The sequence below is a fragment of the Lolium perenne genome, chromosome 3, assembly GCF_019359855.2.
Source record: "Lolium perenne isolate Kyuss_39 chromosome 3, Kyuss_2.0, whole genome shotgun sequence".
NCBI classification, from domain to species: domain Eukaryota; kingdom Viridiplantae; phylum Streptophyta; class Magnoliopsida; order Poales; family Poaceae; genus Lolium; species Lolium perenne.
The window spans coordinates 199,156,223-199,172,934 of NC_067246.2; the positions used below are offsets into that span (position 1 = coordinate 199,156,223).

The window sequence follows — 16,712 nt, forward strand, 5'->3', positions numbered from 1 at the left end:
GATCTAGTTTATCTATTTTTTTGAAACCCCTTGGCTTTTAGAATGTTAATAATTGCAGAATGCTAAATCTTGTCAAATGCCTTTTCAAAATCCAATTTGAAAAATATGATCTCATTTCTTGATTGTTGGCATTGGAAAAAATACTCAAAGGTCCACCGCAAGCAATCTTGGAATGGTGTGCTTTTCAAAGAAACCCAATATTAGTTTTGTGGACTATCTTCAATATAATTTTTTGCTCACTGTGATGTGCCAGTAGTTTACTGATAATTTTATGACACTGTTAAGACAGCCTAAAATCATTTGGACTAACCGGTTTGTTGATCTTTGGAATGAGAATGATGAAGGAGGAATCGATGCTTTCCAGAGATACTTTATCATCATAAAAATATTGGATGAGCTTCTTGCAATCATTACCAGTAATTGACCAACTACACTTGATGAACTCATTTTTAAAACCACGTGGACCAGGGGATTTCTACTACTGCCTCGGTTTCTTCATCTGTGAAAGGAACCTCTAATTCAGTAAACATTTCTTGGTTTTCTTGTGTTCTGTACATATTTTGCAGTTCAAACAACATTTTAGGATTTGCACATTGTCCCATTCTTTTTCCGAACACTAGTGGAAAATGGGGCATCCATCTAAGCCATTGGTACCGGTTCCCTTACGAACCGGTGCCAATGGGGCAATCTGCACCGGTTCGGGGGCTCAGGCGGGCGAGGAGCAATGGCACCGGTTCGTGAGGGGCTTTCGTACCGGTTCGTGTTAGGAACCGGTACGAAAGGTCTTCGGCCATTTGTCAGACGCGTGGTGGGGCTCGGGTAGGACCTTTGGTACCGGTTTTTAACACGAACCGGTACCAAAGGGTGCCCCCTATATTATCATCAAGTCTCGAGCCCGTCCCCTGGCCGGCTCTTCTCTTCATCTCATTTTTCTCTTCTTCCTCTCACACACAAAATTTTTGCACCTCTCACACTCCAATAAATCTCTATTTTTTCTCCACCATTTTAACAAGATTAACGGCATGCATCTATCCAAGGGTTAGCAATATCATCCTTTCTTCCGGCGTTCCTAATTTAGCTCATTTCTTTGGTAGTTTAACTCGTACTATTTTTCTAGTGCTAGCAAGGTGTTTGATGAAATGCCTAAGTTAGGGATTTTACTTTTTTTATAATCAATTTGAGCTGAAATTATGGTATATTTTGTAGGTTTTAATTAGTATCATCCCCGTCCTCACCGCCGTCGATCGCTAGCGTCGTCCCCTAGCCGGCACCGTACAACCTCGGTGAGCCTCTTCTTTTTTATAAAAAAAACTTAGTTTTATGTGATGAACTTGAATATTAATTAAGTTGGTCACTCATATATCCATGATGTTGTGTACTTAATGATTTTTGATATACATATAAAATGCAGATGAGTCGACAATGGATGTACGGTGACCGGGTCCATCCCGAGTTCATTACTGGCATGCATTATTTTCTCAACGTGGCTGAGGCAAACAGGCAGTCGAATGGTTTCATGTATTGTCCATGTAGTTCCTGTAAGAATATGAAGGATTACTCTACCTCGAAGACCCTTCACGTCCACCTGCTGGAGAATGGTTTCATGCCCAGCTATAATTGTTGGACCAAGCACGGAGAAAGAGGGGTTATATTGGAAGACAACGAAGAAGAAGAGGATAGTGACAACTATCCCTTATTCACTGAAGACGGTGGTAGTAGAATAGGGGAAGACGAAGCTGAAGAAGAGCCCATTTTCGATGAGCCGATTTTTGATGACCCGGATGACGATTTGGGTCGGGCCATTCTTGATGCGAAGATGAACTGCGGAAATGAAAAGGAGAGGTTGAAGTTGGAGAAAATGTTAGAGGATCACAACAAACTGTTGTACCCAAATTGCGAAAATGGTCGAAAAAATTTGGGTACCACGCTGGAATTGCTGCGATGGAAGGCGAGAATGGTACTTCGACAAGGGATTTGAAAAGTTGCTGAAAATAATAAAGAAGATGCTTCCGGGGAGAACGTGTTGCCCTCTAGCACGTACGAAGCAAAGAAGGTTGTCTGCCCTCTAGGATTAGAGGTGCGTAAGATACATGCATGCATCAATGACTGCATCCTCTACCGCGGGGAGTACGAGAATTTGAATGCATGCCCGGTATGTAGTGCATTGAGGTATAAGATCAGGCGAGATGACCCTGGCGATGTTGAGGGTGAGTCCACCCCCAGGAAGAGGGTTCCTGCGAAGGTGATGTGGTATGCTCCTATAATACCACGGTTGAAACGTTTGTTCCAGAACAAAGAGCATGCCAAGTTGTTGCGATGGCACAAAGAGGACCGTAAGAAAGATGTGATGCTGAGACACCCCGCTGACGGGTCGCAGTGGAGAAAAATCGACAGAGAGTTCAAGTCATTTTCAGATGACGCAAGGAACTTAAGATTTGGTCTAAGTACAGATGGCTTTAATCCTTTAGGGAGCAGAGCTCAGTCTACATAGCACCTGGCCGGTGACTCTATGTATCTATAACCTTCCTCCTTGGTTGTGCATGAAGCGGAAGTTCATTATGATGCCGGTGCTCATCCAGGGGCCCGAAGCAACCCGGCAACGACATTGATGTGTACCCGAGGCCATTGGTTGAAGAACTTTTAGAGTTGTGGCGTGACGAAGGTGTACCCGTGTGGGATGAGCACGAACAAAAGGAATTTAACCTACGAGCGTTGTTATTTGTAACCATCAATGATTGGCCTGCTCTTGGTAACATTTCAGGGCAGTCAAACAAGGGATACAATGCATGCACACACTGTTTAGGTGAGACTGATAGTATTTATTTGGGAAACAAGAATGTGTACTGGGCATCGTCGATTTCTTCCAAAACAACATCACGTAAGAAAGAGAGGAAAGCATTTCGGAGGTGAGGCAGATAACCGAACCAAGCCTACCCGCCCTAATGGGGAAGTTATATATGATATGGTCAAGGATTTAGAAGTGATCTTTGGAAAGGGTCCCGGCGGACAATCTGTTCCGCATGATGTTGACGGACACGTACCCATGTGGAAGAAGAAGTCGATATTTTGGGAGCTACCCTACTGGAAATTCTTAGAGGTTCACTCTGCAATCGACGTGATGCACGTGACGAAAAATCTTTGCGTGAACCTGCTAAACTTCTTGGGCGTGTATGGGAAGACAAAAGATACACCGGATGCACGGCAGGACCAGCAAAGTATCCACGAAGGAAACAACCTGAATCCAGAGAGAAGTATCAAGGTCCTGCCAGCTATGCTCTTACCAAAGAGGAGAAGGAGATCTTTTTGAAGTCCTGAGTAGCATCAAGGTCCCGTCGGCTTCTCGTCGAATATAAAGGGAATAATAAACATGTCGGAGAAAAAGTTTCAAAACCTAAAGTCTCATGACTGCCACGTGATTATGACACAATTACTTCCGGTTGCATTGAGGGGGCTTCTGCCGGAAAATGTTCGAGTACCCATTGTGAAGCTATGTGCGTTCCTCAATGCAATTTCTCGAGAAGGTGATCAATCCACTTACTCTACAAAATTTACAGAAGGATGTGGTCCAATGTCTAGTCAGCTTCGAGTTGGTGTTCCCACCATCCTTCTTCAATATTATGACACATCTCCTAGTTCACCTGGTCGAAGAGATTGGCGTTCTCGGTCCTGTATTTCTACACAACATGTTCCCCTTTGAGAGATTCATGGGAGTCTTAAAGAAGTACGTTCATAACCGTGCTAGGCCGAAGGAAGCATCTCCAAGGGCTATGGAACAGAGGAGGTCATTGAGTTTTGTGTTGACTTTATTCCTGACCTTAAGCCGATCGGTGTTCTGAATCGCGCTATGAGGGGAGACTGCGTGGAAAAGGCACGCTAGGAAAGAAATCAGCAACGTGTATGGACGGACATTCTTTCACTCAAGCACACTACACAGCTTCTACTTAATTCCATCTTGGTGGCTCCGTACAAAGAGGAACACAAGGAGATCTTACGCTCTAAATACCCGGAGCAACGTGAAGATTGGATTGATGGAGAACACATGAAGACTTTCGGCGGTTGGTTGCAAACACGTCTCATGAATGTCACCGATGACGAGCAGCTGTACTTGTTGGCCAAGCAACCATCTTCTACTATATCGACTTTTCAAGGGTACGAGATTAATGGGAACACATTTTACACTTTGGCCCAAGACAAAAAGAGCACCAACCAAAACAGTGGTGTCCGCTTTGATGCAGAAGATGGCAATGGGAACAAGGTCACATATTATGGGTACATAGAGGAGATATGGGAACTTGACTATGGACCTAATTTCAAGGTCCCTTTGTTCGTGTAAATGGTTCAACCTGAAAGACGGGTACAGGTAGACCCGCGATACGGAATGACTACGGTGGATTTCAAGAATCTTGGGTACGACACCGAACCATTCGTCCCAGCCGGTGAAGTGGCTCAGGTTTTTTATGTGAAGGATATGTCTAGCAAACCGAAAAAAAGAAAAGAAAGGCAAGAGGACACATCATACGATGAGCCAAAGCGGCACATAGTTCTTTCAGGAAAAAGAAACATCGTGGGAGTAGAGGACAAGACAGACATGTCGAAGATTATAATAAGTTTGACGATATTCCACCCTTCAAGGTAAAAATTGACCCAAGCATCATCTTAAACAATGAAGATTGTCCATGGTTGCGTCGCAGTAAGAAGAAAGGGAAACGAGCGAAGAAAACTCGAAGACTAGCTAGCTACATATAGGGATCATAACTTGTGTATCTCAATATGGAAATCACTTTTGTGTAATGATGTTCTTGTATGTAAGATATTAACAATGGAGATGGTTGGCTTGTTTTACTAGTTAAGTCACGGGCTTGTATGTAAGATATTAATATAGGGCATGTGCACCAAGGGCATATTCGAGAAGTTCCGCCACGGGAGATTTCCACCGACGGGCGTCGTGCGCTACATACTTTATCTCATCGAGCGGAGCGTTCTTATCCTGCCGACAGCTTTAGTACCGGTTGCACCCACCAACCGGTACTAAAGGTTACCCACGCGTCCTTATCCCACCGACGGGCGTCGTGGCGCTACATACTTTATCTCATCGAGCAGGGCGTCCTTATCTCGCCGACAGCTTTAGTACCGGTTGCACCCACCAACCGGTACTAAAGGTTTGCCTCGATCTGTCTTCCCGCCTATTTTCTTCCCGCGCTTTCCACCGGTTCCCGCCTCTCGTCTTCCCGCCATTTTTTCACTATATATATGTAGGCTTGGCCACCATTTACATATCACATCTAGACTCATATCTCGCAAACCTCATCATTCTCTCCCATGGCTTCCATCGCATCTCTAACCCCCCGGGAGGCGGAGGCGCTGTGCGCCTCGAACTACCCCTGACCGCCGGGCTACCGCGTCCCGACCGGATGGTTGCTAAGCGTCGGAGGCGTACCGGTCCCTCCCGTCCCTCTAGGTGGGGCGCGCGAGATGGCCATCACGAACCACTACTACTTCGAGCTCACGCCAGCAGGCGGAGGAATCCCCGGTGGCATCCCGACTACAGCCCGACTTGGGAAAGCTTCTTCATCAATCGGCGTGAGAGGGCGCTTGCTGTGCACGAGGAGGGCGGCCCGCCTCCTCCGAACTTCAACGAGGCCGGCCGTCGGCCGTGGTGGCGCGGCCGGACTCTCCAGGGCGTCATGGCCTACCGTGGCCCCCGCTGCGCTACCCTCGGTCCCAGCCCACGCGTGCTCACCCGCCGACGTTCGAGTACCGCGACCCCGATGCCGCGACGATGATGACGGCGACTACGACGACTACGGTGGCGAGTACTACAGGGCTAGGCAGGAGTATGACCGAATGACTCCCAAGAGAATTTGGTCATGTATCTTTAATTTTCAGTTAAGCTATGTACTTTTAATTCGAGTTCAATCGTAATAAAATTTCATTCCCGCCCTTTCTTTCCCGCCTTTTTTCTCCCACGCGCGGCGTCGTGGCGGGAAAGTTTCCGCGCGACGTCGTACGTGGCGGAAACTTTCCCGCGGACGGCGTCATGGCGGGAGTAAAGAAAAGAAATAGAAAAGAAACAGAAAGAAAAGAAAAGGAAAAAATAAATAGAAAATAAAAGAAAAGGAAACAGGAAAAGAAAAGAAAAGAAAAAGAAAAGAAAAAGAAAAGCAAGAGAAACAATAAAAGCAATCGAAAAGAAAAGAAAAAATAAAAGCAATAGAAAATATAAATAGAAAAGAAAATAAAAGAAAATAATAAATTGAAAAGAAAAGAAAAGAAAAGAAACAGAGAAGAAAAATAAACAGAAAAGAAAAAGAAACAAAGAAAAGAAAAGAAAACAGAAAAAGAAAAAAGAAAAACAAAAAAAAACCTTTGGCACCGGTTGGTGCCACCAACCTGAAAGGCCTTTCGTGAGCTGGTGGCACCAACCGGTGCCAAAGGTCGTTCCCAGGCATTTTGACTTAGCCGCGCGGCCAAATCTCCCCCAAATCCCCCAAAATCTTCACAGTACTGCCGCGCGCGCGCTCGCCGTCGTCCACGCCGTCGAGCACCACGACGTCGCCGCCGTCGAGCACCACGCCGTCGAACTCCGCGCCGTCGCCGTTGCCATCGTCCGCGCGCTCGCCGTCGTCCACGCCGTCGAGCACCGCGCCGTCGAACTCCTCTCTCTCTCGCGCGCGCCGGCAGGTACGTACGTCCTCCACGCCGGCCGCCGCACCATGGCGCCGTCGGCGTCCCTCTCCCCTTGTCCTGCCCTCGCCCGCGCGCTGCACGCTGCCTCGCTGCTGCTCCGTCTAGGTCGGCGTCTCGCTGTGCGCTCCCGGCCTCCGCCTCGGCGCCGGCCAGGTCACGCCCGCAGGGTGTTCGACCCAATGCCGAGCCGCGCGTGCGCGGTGGTGGAGGCCGTGCGCCAGGGAGATCGAGGGAGGCCGTGCTCCGTCTAGGTCCGCGTCGGCACCCCGTCAGCGGTCGAGCTGGTAGACGAGGTCGTGGGGATGCGGAGCGGCACGAGCTTGCCGCCGGAGAAGAGCTGGTCGGCGGGGAGAATGGTGGACACCGCGGAGCACCCGGCGAGGAAGAACTCGAAGTCGGCGCTGGCCTTGCCCGGTCCCGCTCCCGCGGCCATGGACGCGTCCCTCCCGCCGCCGGCGTCGTCGAGGCTGAAGGAGACGCCGTTGAGTTTGAAGAGTTAAAAGGGGCAGCGAATATTAGAGTACCTATTTTCCTAAGTCAATGTAAAAGAAAAGAGTAGTATGTGTTCTCGAAAAAATAAATATTTTTTGACAAACATGCATTAGTATTAATTCCGGAGAAAACAATCGATGAACAACGAAACATTTTTTAGAAATATAGAGTGGTGGAAGAACACATGCAAATGTGGGCCATTTGAAAATAAAATTGAGGAGTTACTGATGAAGTGCGGTAGGGGCGGACGCGGCCGACGAGCGCGTTCTGGATGTGGAGGCTGCGCACCCGCACGCCGGAGCACGAGTCGATGGTCACCGCCGTCGTAGATTTAGGGAAAGAAAAAATAGGACCACCGTAGTAGATTAAGAGAAAGAAGAGCGAGAGGAGGAACACCGAGTCCATGGAGGAACACCGAGTCCATGGAGGAACGCCGAGTCCGTGGGTTAGGGTTAGGGTTATTGCTTTCTTCATTTCAATTGTTATCCATCTAGCAATCTGTTATATGATCATGACAAGATGAATGAAATATAATTGCTTTCTTAATTTTGTAGTGACATTGAGCTATGGCGGACGGCACCTTCGTCCGAGATGAGGAGGGGGAAGAAGCGGTGCAGAAATTGATATATGAGAGTGCCCGTGGGGCTGATGGAGATGAAACAGATTTTGCCGACTTTCTGAATGATTTCGGCGAGGGACTTGAGTCCGAACAAGTTAGAAGAGACAACGAAGTTTCCATAACAAACTCCGCCGAGGTGTATATTTATGTATCAAGTCTATGTTCATATCACTAGATGCATTCATTTATTTGTATTTCACTTATTAACGAATAATTTTTCTATTAGCCTTCTGGAACATCGAGCAAGTCTGTTAAAACAAAACGAGGCCCGACGCGAGTTCTAAAGGGCGAGGGTAGGTTAGCCCTCACGGCATTTAAGGATAATGGTGAACCGGTGCATCCCAAAGATCACTGCACCAAATTTACAAGTCAAGCTGGAGTTCTTGTTAGGGACCATGTACCGATCAGCATTCGAGAGTGGCATAAGCCGAAGAAAGCGGACAATGAAGCTAGTTATGTCAACGACGCGATGAAAAAGTTTCTTTGGGAAACTCTGCTGACACGCTTCAGCCTACCGGAAGACATGACGGAAGGCCAGAAGAATAAAGTCAAGGAATGGACTCTCAAGAAGATGGCCATACAATTCCAGACTTGGAAGAAAAATTTATGGGACAAATATAAGAATGAAGATCCAGTATTCGATGATAATCTAGTGAAGATAAAGGATCACTGGCAAGAATTTAAGAGGTATAAGCAATCGTCTACTTTTGTGTCTCGATCGGTCACAAATAAGAAAAATGCTGCAAAGAAGACAATTTGGCATCATATGGGGTCAGGTGGCTACAAGACTGCCATTCCGAGGTGGATAGCGTATGAAAATGAACCGATGGCTGCAGGAATCACTCCACGAGACATGGACCGGCCCGAACGGTCCAAGTTCGGTTGTTCGCGCATGGGGCAGGGTTGGACCCAAAGACAGGGCTGATCGTTGCGGAGGGAAAATGGAAGGAAAAGATTGAGCAAATCGTACCGAAGCTTGTAGCTGCAATTGAACAGGTTCGAAAGGGAGAGTACATTCCCGATAGAGAGAATGACGAGCCGACACTCGCTCCGGGGAATCCCGAACACGTTGGACGGGTACGAGCTCGCCCAGGTCTCACCATGAAGGAAGCGTTCGCAGTCCGCTGACACTTATAGAAGCCGTTCGCGGAAGAAGAAGAAGGATGCCGACATTGTAACGGAATTGTTAACTAGGGTGGAGGCGCTTGAGAAAAATCAGAGGCCACCTGACCAGCCGATGTTCCTACAGGATCCTCAAGCCGATGCCGCCCCATCTCAGCGAAGAAGCAGTGTGGGTTCCACGCATCTTGACGGATGTGGAGGAAGCTACCCCGTGGATTATGTCACGGAGAAGACAGATTGCGAGCTCTATATGTTATTCAGAACCGCGTCTGTTAAGGTGGCGGTCGGTTATGTTTACCCAAGTGAAGAAGGAGCAACGCACCACCATATGCCCATTCCACCTGGCTGTGTTCGTGTCGGGGTGGATGAAGTTGTTCCGGCTTTTGAATCAGTGGAGCTTGATATTCCTAGAGGTGACGATGAGAGGACACTTGCCGATGTCAAGCACGGTTTCGCCCTATGGCCGAAGAAGTACGTCGTCCTTACGCAAAGGCCACCGACTCCTCATAGCAGTCCACATGAGCATCAAAGGCCTTCGACTCCTCCTCCTAGCAGTCCACATGAGCAGCAAAGTCCATACCTACCCGAGAGGGACCCCGCATGAGTCCACCACCTCGAGATCCTCCGCGTAAGACAGCGCCCGGTAAGCGGAATGGTACGCCGCCTAAGAAGAGATCTAGAAAGGAGAAACCACCGCCGCCTATTGAGAAGTTACCTTGGGAAAAAACTCCCGAGGAAAACCAGAAGCCGTTGAGTCCCCGGAGGGCCTTTTTGCTAAGAAAGAGCCAGAGATACCTTTTGAGAAGACACTAGATCCGGTGAAGGTTTATCGTACAGTCGAGAATCTGTATAACCCTGAACCATCGCCGCCATCTGACTATAGGCGTTCTATTGAAAGGTCGTACGACCAAATGATGGAGGCGAAAAACCCCACTACCAGCTCGGGTATCAGGGAGATAAAAGGGATACACCAAGTCTACCAGCTCGGAGAACAACCCGTTAAATCGGTCCCCCCTCTAAAGGTGTTTGACGAGAAGGCCGTTCAAAGTTCTCGACAAATCTCAACCGATTACGCCATGGCTAAGGTAGTATATCAATATGTTCAAGGGAAAGATTTGGTCGAGAATCTCAGCAAGCTACCAACAAGTATGCGTAACTTGCATACGTGGTACGGTGTTGCCGCAAAGGGAGGGATGGAGACTATCATGGTGCGAGTTAAGGAAGAGCACTACTTCCAAGAATACTCGTGAGCGTTGACTTCTCCGAGCTTTTCCAGCTTATACAATCTTCGGGCCCTCGACAAATCTATCGTCAGTTGCTATTGTCTGTAAGTGATTTATTTATATAATTTGAGAAGTCTTTAGCTCAGCTCCTTGATTATCTGCAAATTATAATCTTTTGTGCGCTATGTTATGCAGATTGAAGATGCTCGAATGCAAAAGGGATGAAATCAAGGACATTGGGTTCATTGACCCGGACACAATGCATGTCAAGACCATAGAAGAACCCCTCTATAACAGGGATACACCGGAGACTTTGCTAAGGTTTTTGAAGCGACAACGTGACAAAAAGACAATACTTTGGCCTTACAACTTCCAGTGAGTGTTACTCTCTTATAACACATTCTATTTTGCTCACTTATATATATGACACTACATATTTAAACGTGCGCAGGTTTCACTTTATTCTTATCGTCATTAAAATGTACGAAGGAGAAGTTGAAGTCTTTGACTCACTAACCAAAGAGCCTATACAATACAAGTCTTGTTTTCTTATGCTCAAAAGGTAATTCAAATTCTTATCGGTTTTTTTGTTAGTTTCCTGATATCAACTGATTGATAACTCTTTTGTGCATTTTCTTTTGTCGGGCAGCGTATGGGAAACTTTCATCAAGGAAGATCAGTCCCATGATTGGAAACCGAAGCTGATATGGCGTGCGAACAAAGTAAGTAGTACTACCTAGGTCCACACACCTTTATCATACTTCATTATTGTTTGACTGAATTATATTCTTGTACAGAAATGCGCAAAACAACCACCGGGGACTAATCTATGTGGATACTACGTTTGCGAGTACATCCACAGAATTGTCAGCGAGAGAGCGAATAATGAAAGAAATAGAGAGGTACGAAAATAATATTCACAAATTTATTTTCTTACCATAAGTTGTGCTGAGTTTCAGTAATAATTGTTTGATTTGTGATTTGATATAACACACATAGCTCATGTATTCATCTTATTCTTTTACAGTTGAGAAGAAAGCGGGAGAAGATCGGAATCGAGGAGCGCTTCAAAGCAATCGGCGATGAATTGGCGGGATTTTTCCTTCGGGAAGTCATACCACCATCCGGAGAGTACCACTATGCATAAAGATCTTCTCCAGCTCCTCGATTGCTTTGTGTGTATATATAGTTTGACTCGGAGTGTACCACTATGGTACATGTGTGTAATAGATCGATCTTCATGCTTGTACTATGGTGCATCGACTTGATTTGCATCGGAGAGTACTACTTATGCAATTACATGTGTGTTATATTATATGCACCAACTTTATATGCATCACCTTGATCTTCATGTACTACGTAAACCCAAACGCATTTCCGGTGCATCGACGCGATATGAAACGCTCCGATACCCCTAAACCCCTACAGAAACCCTAAACCCTGAATTCTCTGCCGCGGCAGAGATTCTCGAATTTTTCCTGCCGAGGCAGCCTACCTTTGCCACCGGTTTGTAGTACAAACCGGTACGAAAGGTCCATCGACGTGCGCTCTCCTGGGCGCCCACGTGGAGGGCCATCTATACCGGTTCGTAAGGAACCGGTAGGAAAGGGGGGGGGCCTTTTGCACCGGATATTTTATACCGGTTGCTAAACCGGTGCAAATGGCCCTCTGGAACCGGTATTGATCAGCGTTTTTCCACTAGTGGAAGGCTTCCCAGATGATAGATGATTTATCATCATGAGTACTTCCTCCTGATTATTATTACAAAGCATTGCAATGTGGTTTTGTCTGTAACTAATTGTTGCACTTGTGTGAAAAAAAAACATGTGCATTCATCACCCAACTTTACCCATTAGATGTCCCTTCTCTGTCTCCAATATGTTCTTTGGTACTTGGTAACGTACCCAAAAAAAAGGTATGAACAACACGATTAAAAGATTTGACCATGCCACACATATTACAGAGAAAAAACTATGATTGTAGGCAAAAGATGGCCCAAATTAACAGAACTGAAGTTCATATTAGATTACTGCACGCCAAGGAAGGCGTCCTAATTTATGCATTTTGCTTGGTTTTATATCGATAATAATCACCATTCCAGCATTAAGGTGGGCCAAGTTTTGACTACTACTACATAATGGCAACGATTTACGATGAACCAACTAGCCAAAGATTCATCTAAAAAAGAGATAACTGCTAAGTATCGGCCATTTTTCCAGCATATACTTTGCGAAATCACCTTAACATATCCTAACCTCGTACGAAACCTGCACATAAAAATACCCGCAAAGCCAAACATTTGCCGCAATCCCGATGCGCTCACTCGACGAATGCACCCGACATGAAGAATTCTTTCACCTCCAAAGTACTCCTCGTCCAGCTTTATCCCTCCCGGTAGATCTCCCCCCTGATCGAAGCCTTTCACTTTCCCACGAGTTTCTTTGCCATATTTCGGTGTCCTCCCGCTTGCGTGCTCCTGCAAAGCTCCCAGACCCAGCCTCCACTCCCAAGTTTCCTCTTATTCCCTCCCTCTCTGCCCCTCTCCTGTTGGGGAAGAAACCTATGATTCGGCGAGATTGCGCCTGGTATATATGCACTGTCGGAGGGACAGCAAGGTCCTACTTTACACTTCTCAGTTCGTCAGGTAGCTATCGGTCCATCGATCCCTGACTTTGTTTGAAGCAGAGAGCGAGCTCGATCTTGAGGGAGGGGGAGATCGACATGGGTCGTCTTCTTAGGACGTCGAACTGCATGGGCTACCTTCTTGTCATCCTTGCCTTATGCTGCGGTGAGTTGCGTGCCCTTCTTCATGAATTCTGTGCTAGCTTTCTACTTTCTCCAATGCGCGGTGTGTGCCTGAGGTATGATATGATAGGGGATGTGATAGTGTTTTATATATGCTCGCATTTTTCTACCTGTAAAGCATACTCCCTTGTTCTTGTAAAAGTCTCTGCGATTGGTACTTGAACAAACGCAGATCTAGCTACATGCTGCATGAGGAATTGTGCATGAGCGGTGGGAGAGAAAGTGACTTGACATTTGTCAGAGGACTCGTCAGAAATCTTTTCACCTCATACGTTTCATTCATCCGATCCCAGGAGGAACAGGGCACCAGAGAGCGGAAGCATCCAACCGACTCGCGGAACACCCAGCCCATGGGACGAAACGAAACAGGATCCTGACCACCGTCTCGGTGATGAAGCCATCCTACCCGACGGTCACCACGCCCACCTCCGCATCGTACGCAATGCCGGCGTCGACGCCGATGGATCCGTCCTCGATGTTTCCTTCTCTGGCGGACGCGAACGGTGGCGGTGGCGTCGCCGGAGGTGGCATCGGCGGAGGCGGTGCTGCGGGAGGCGGCGTCGGTGGAGGTGGCGTCGGCGGTGGCGGTGCTGTCGGCGGTGGCGGTGGAGGTGCCGTCGGCGGTGGTGCAGGAGGCGGTGTCGGTGGCGGCGGCGGCGGGACGTGGTGCGTGGCGAGCCAGAGCGCGAGCGCGTCCGCGCTGCAGGTGGCGCTGGACTACGCGTGCGGCTACAGCGGCGTGGACTGCTCGGCGATCCAGACAGGCGGGAGCTGCTTCAACCCGGACACCATCCACGATCATGCGTCCTACGCCTTCAACAGCTACTACCAGAAGAACCCTCTCCCCACCAGCTGCGACTTCGGCGGCACGGCCACCATCACCACCACTGATCCGAGTAAGCCCAATGAGACACGATCATACATCTCTTGCCCATCTCTGAACTTCAGTGATTCTCGGTAAAGTATTTCTGTTCTCACACGAATTCTTTCCAACCTTGCAGGTTCAGGGTCTTGCCAGTATCCAGCTTCAAGGTAAGTTCTTGCCAATCCAAACGAAAATGCAATCGAAAGATTTGTTATTACATTCCTGGAACACAAGAGCTGATATATTTGTTGTCCTGATGTGAAATGGCAGCGGCGGCGCTCAGGGAAACATGATGCCCCCGCCGTCACCGACCACTCTGACGCCGATGAGTCCGTTCCCGATGACCCCAACGACGCCGATGAGTCCGTTCCCGATGACGCCAATGACGCCGGACACCGGTACCACCGGAACGCCTACGTTTGGAATGAGTCCACCAGACTTTGGGTCGTCGTCCCCTCCTGGCTCTGGCTTAGGATCAGATTCACCACCGGATTACAACGACGTCGGCGCCGCCCCACCCACGGCGATGGGCAGGGCGGCGTTGGCCCTCGTATCCATCCTTGCCGCCACGATATATTTGAGCATGGCTACATGAAGAATACGCGCATTTAAAGATATATATTTCCAGATGGCAATCCTATGCAGCAGTCGAAGAAGTTCAAGAATGCAGAGAGGTGCTCGCCGCAGGATGCTGCCATATGAGCGCAAACTTGCACCGCAAAACCTCCCTGCAGCAACACTTTGCAAAGCAGAGGTGCCCCATTTGTTTAGTATCGTCAGAAATCAGAAGCATATGCTGATGCAGCTTCTAGCCCCGCCCTAGTTCTAGTGGGGACAGCAGATGTTTATATTGCCGATTATACTTCTACTGTACTTAGAAATTTATTGGGAAGTTTCGTTTCAGTTCACTTATTTGCTATGATCTCTGAGCGGAATACAGTCAGCTGACCAATATAACAACAACCCAGCCGTCTTACCCTTCGAGAACTCTGAATTTTTTGGGAAAGTTTCGTCTCAATTCACTGATACTATGGTCTCTGAACAGAATACAGTCAGCTGACCAATACATAAAAAAAAGCAGCCGTGTTACCATTCGAGAAATCTTAAGAACAAAAAAAAAAAAGAAAAAAAAGGTGCAGAGTAACACAAGCGGTACGCTTAAGTATAAACATGTACATATTTTCAAATTTTGTAAGTACACAATCCTTTCTATTGTATTATATTGTATAGACATTCCATCTCCTGCAAGCTCAATCTTTCTTCTCTTTTCTTTACTACTAAACTGGGACTTGGTGATGGTGATGATTCAGCCATATCTACTGCTTGCCTCACGCAATACTAGACATACACAAGTCTCTCCCCATTTCAAAATACCAAACTATCATGTATTCTTGCACCTGCTTTGTTAGCCAACATGTTAACGGAAACCACAAATGTAGCCCAAGCTAGACGCAGCTCTTTAAAAAAAAAATTCAAAAACGCCATTTTAAAGTTTCAAAAAAATCTGAGAGTAAATATAGATTTAGATGATGTTGTGTTCTACCAATGTGCAAAATTTAAACTTGAAATATACCATACATTCTGGGCTGTGAAAAAATGACAAAATGTGGAATCTATAGTAGTGAATGGTGCATAATTTCACAACCTGAATTTTTTTTCACATTTTGTCATTTTTGTGCAGCCCCAAACGTAAGGTATCTCAAATATAATTTTGCACGGTAGAACACAACATTATCTAGATCTAGATTTTCTTCATATTTTTAAAAAATCTAAAATACCGTTTCGAATTTTGAAAAAAAAAAAGCTACATGCAGCTCACGCTACAAAAGTCCACGCATAACATGTCTGAGGGATATTGTTCAAAAAAAAAAGTCTGAGGGATAAAATCTTGTTGCCTACCTATTGTGCAGGTTAGAGAGTTTATTCTATTTGGTTGTGAGATGCGCTCATGTCATTAGATTTTTCTTCGGAAAGGCAGTTAAGACCCTGCATATGGCTACGGAACATGACTACTACCAAGATTCTGTGGGCAGGTAATAAGCATATTCCTGCATTACAGTCGTATGTGCGAAACTAGATACTCACTAGCTAAGGCTTATATTTTTCTTGAAAAGTTAAACCAAATAAAGTTTGATCAAACTTTTAAAACAATCTATTAATAAATATAATATTTTATAGATACCATACAAAAATATATTTTATTATTTATTTAATGATACTAGTTTTGTGTTTTGCATGTTTAATGATTTTTGATAAAAGCTTAGTTAAACTTGACATAGTTTAACTTTCTAAAAATAATATAAACCTTAAATTTTAGGATGGAGGTAGTATAAGGTCACAATCTCAAATAGCAGGTACCAAGAAAAAAGTACGAGTTAATATAGTGGCTCCTCAATTGCATAGCAGCTAGTTATGCCCTGAACCAAAAGATTTTTATCATAGATTGGACAGAGCTTACATGTCTCCGGCTGGACACAAGATCAAAACAGCGAACCAAACAGTATCTATGGCTGTGGTGTGCAAGTGAGGCAGACCTAATTAGCAAAAAGGCCCACTGATAGAGCCCAAATTCAGTTCAATTTACTTACGCAGGTCCTACACAGCCCAAGAAGCTGAAGTAGAATCTACTCGTAATTTGCTAAAACTAGTTGAATGCCCGTGCGTTGCTACGGAGCATATATATTCTAATACTGTTAAGCATGTAGGATTCTCGTGCATATCAATCATCATTGTCCAAATTTTGAGCAGAGATCTATTAGCATGTACTGTAATCAACATCGGTCTAAGTCAACAACCTAACAATTCAAATGTGATCACAAAAGATTTATTTTATACCAGCCAATAGTTCAAACAAAATGCACATATCTTTCATAGGCAACAATCAAACTCAATTTCAACG

General features: G+C 46.2%; 2 protein-coding genes and 1 long non-coding RNA gene across 8 annotated transcripts; all 3 read left to right on the forward strand.

Moving 5' to 3' along the window:
* Nucleotides 1-623: 623 nt before the first annotated feature.
* Nucleotides 624-8,602, forward strand: LOC139838528 (uncharacterized). 2 transcript variants are annotated; one of them, XR_011755649.1, is made up of 3 exons: nt 624-1,283; nt 7,734-7,934; nt 8,025-8,602. It is a non-coding gene; the product is annotated as an uncharacterized lncRNA (long non-coding RNA). The 2 variants fall into 2 exon arrangements; XR_011755650.1 differs by lacking the exons at nt 7,734-7,934; nt 8,025-8,602 and adding an exon at nt 1,412-1,519.
* Nucleotides 8,603-10,205: 1,603 nt separating this feature from the next.
* On the forward strand, nt 10,206-11,479 carry LOC127339756 (uncharacterized). The gene is made up of 6 exons (XM_051365570.2): nt 10,206-10,247; nt 10,339-10,518; nt 10,595-10,705; nt 10,793-10,865; nt 10,941-11,045; nt 11,171-11,479. Exons 2-6 carry the CDS (start codon nt 10,346-10,348, stop codon nt 11,288-11,290), a joined length of 582 nt encoding a protein of 193 aa, XP_051221530.2. The 5' UTR covers nt 10,206-10,247; nt 10,339-10,345; the 3' UTR covers nt 11,291-11,479.
* Nucleotides 11,480-12,626: 1,147 nt separating this feature from the next.
* LOC127343045 (uncharacterized) lies at nt 12,627-14,721 on the forward strand. Of its 5 annotated transcripts, none has more exons than XM_071828287.1 (5): nt 12,627-12,728; nt 12,829-12,931; nt 13,245-13,844; nt 13,950-13,980; nt 14,084-14,721. In XM_071828287.1, exons 2-5 carry the CDS (start codon nt 12,865-12,867, stop codon nt 14,406-14,408), a joined length of 1,023 nt encoding a protein of 340 aa, XP_071684388.1. In that variant the 5' UTR covers nt 12,627-12,728; nt 12,829-12,864; the 3' UTR covers nt 14,409-14,721. The 5 variants fall into 5 exon arrangements, with proteins under 5 accessions (XP_071684388.1, XP_071684387.1, XP_071684386.1 ...); XM_071828286.1 differs by having other exon boundaries at nt 12,628-12,728; nt 13,242-13,844; XM_071828285.1 differs by having other exon boundaries at nt 12,646-12,758.
* Nucleotides 14,722-16,712: the final 1,991 nt, after the last annotated feature.

Excerpts from the sequence above, each read along its gene's own strand:
- LOC127339756 (XM_051365570.2), top strand. The coding sequence starts at position 10,346 with ATGCTCGAATGCAAAAGGGATGAAATCAAGGACATTGGGTTCATTGAC. Across the intron at positions 10,519-10,594 it reads CTTTGGCCTTACAACTTCCA|GTTTCACTTTATTCTTATCG; the intron begins GTGAGTGTTACT and ends AAACGTGCGCAG. Across the intron at positions 10,866-10,940 it reads TGATATGGCGTGCGAACAAA|AAATGCGCAAAACAACCACC; the intron begins GTAAGTAGTACT and ends ATTCTTGTACAG.
- LOC127343045 (XM_071828284.1), top strand. The coding sequence starts at position 12,735 with ATGCACTGTCGGAGGGACAGCAAG. Across the intron at positions 12,759-12,828 it reads ACTGTCGGAGGGACAGCAAG|AGAGCGAGCTCGATCTTGAG; the intron begins GTCCTACTTTAC and ends TGTTTGAAGCAG. Across the intron at positions 12,932-13,241 it reads CATCCTTGCCTTATGCTGCG|GAGGAACAGGGCACCAGAGA; the intron begins GTGAGTTGCGTG and ends ATCCGATCCCAG.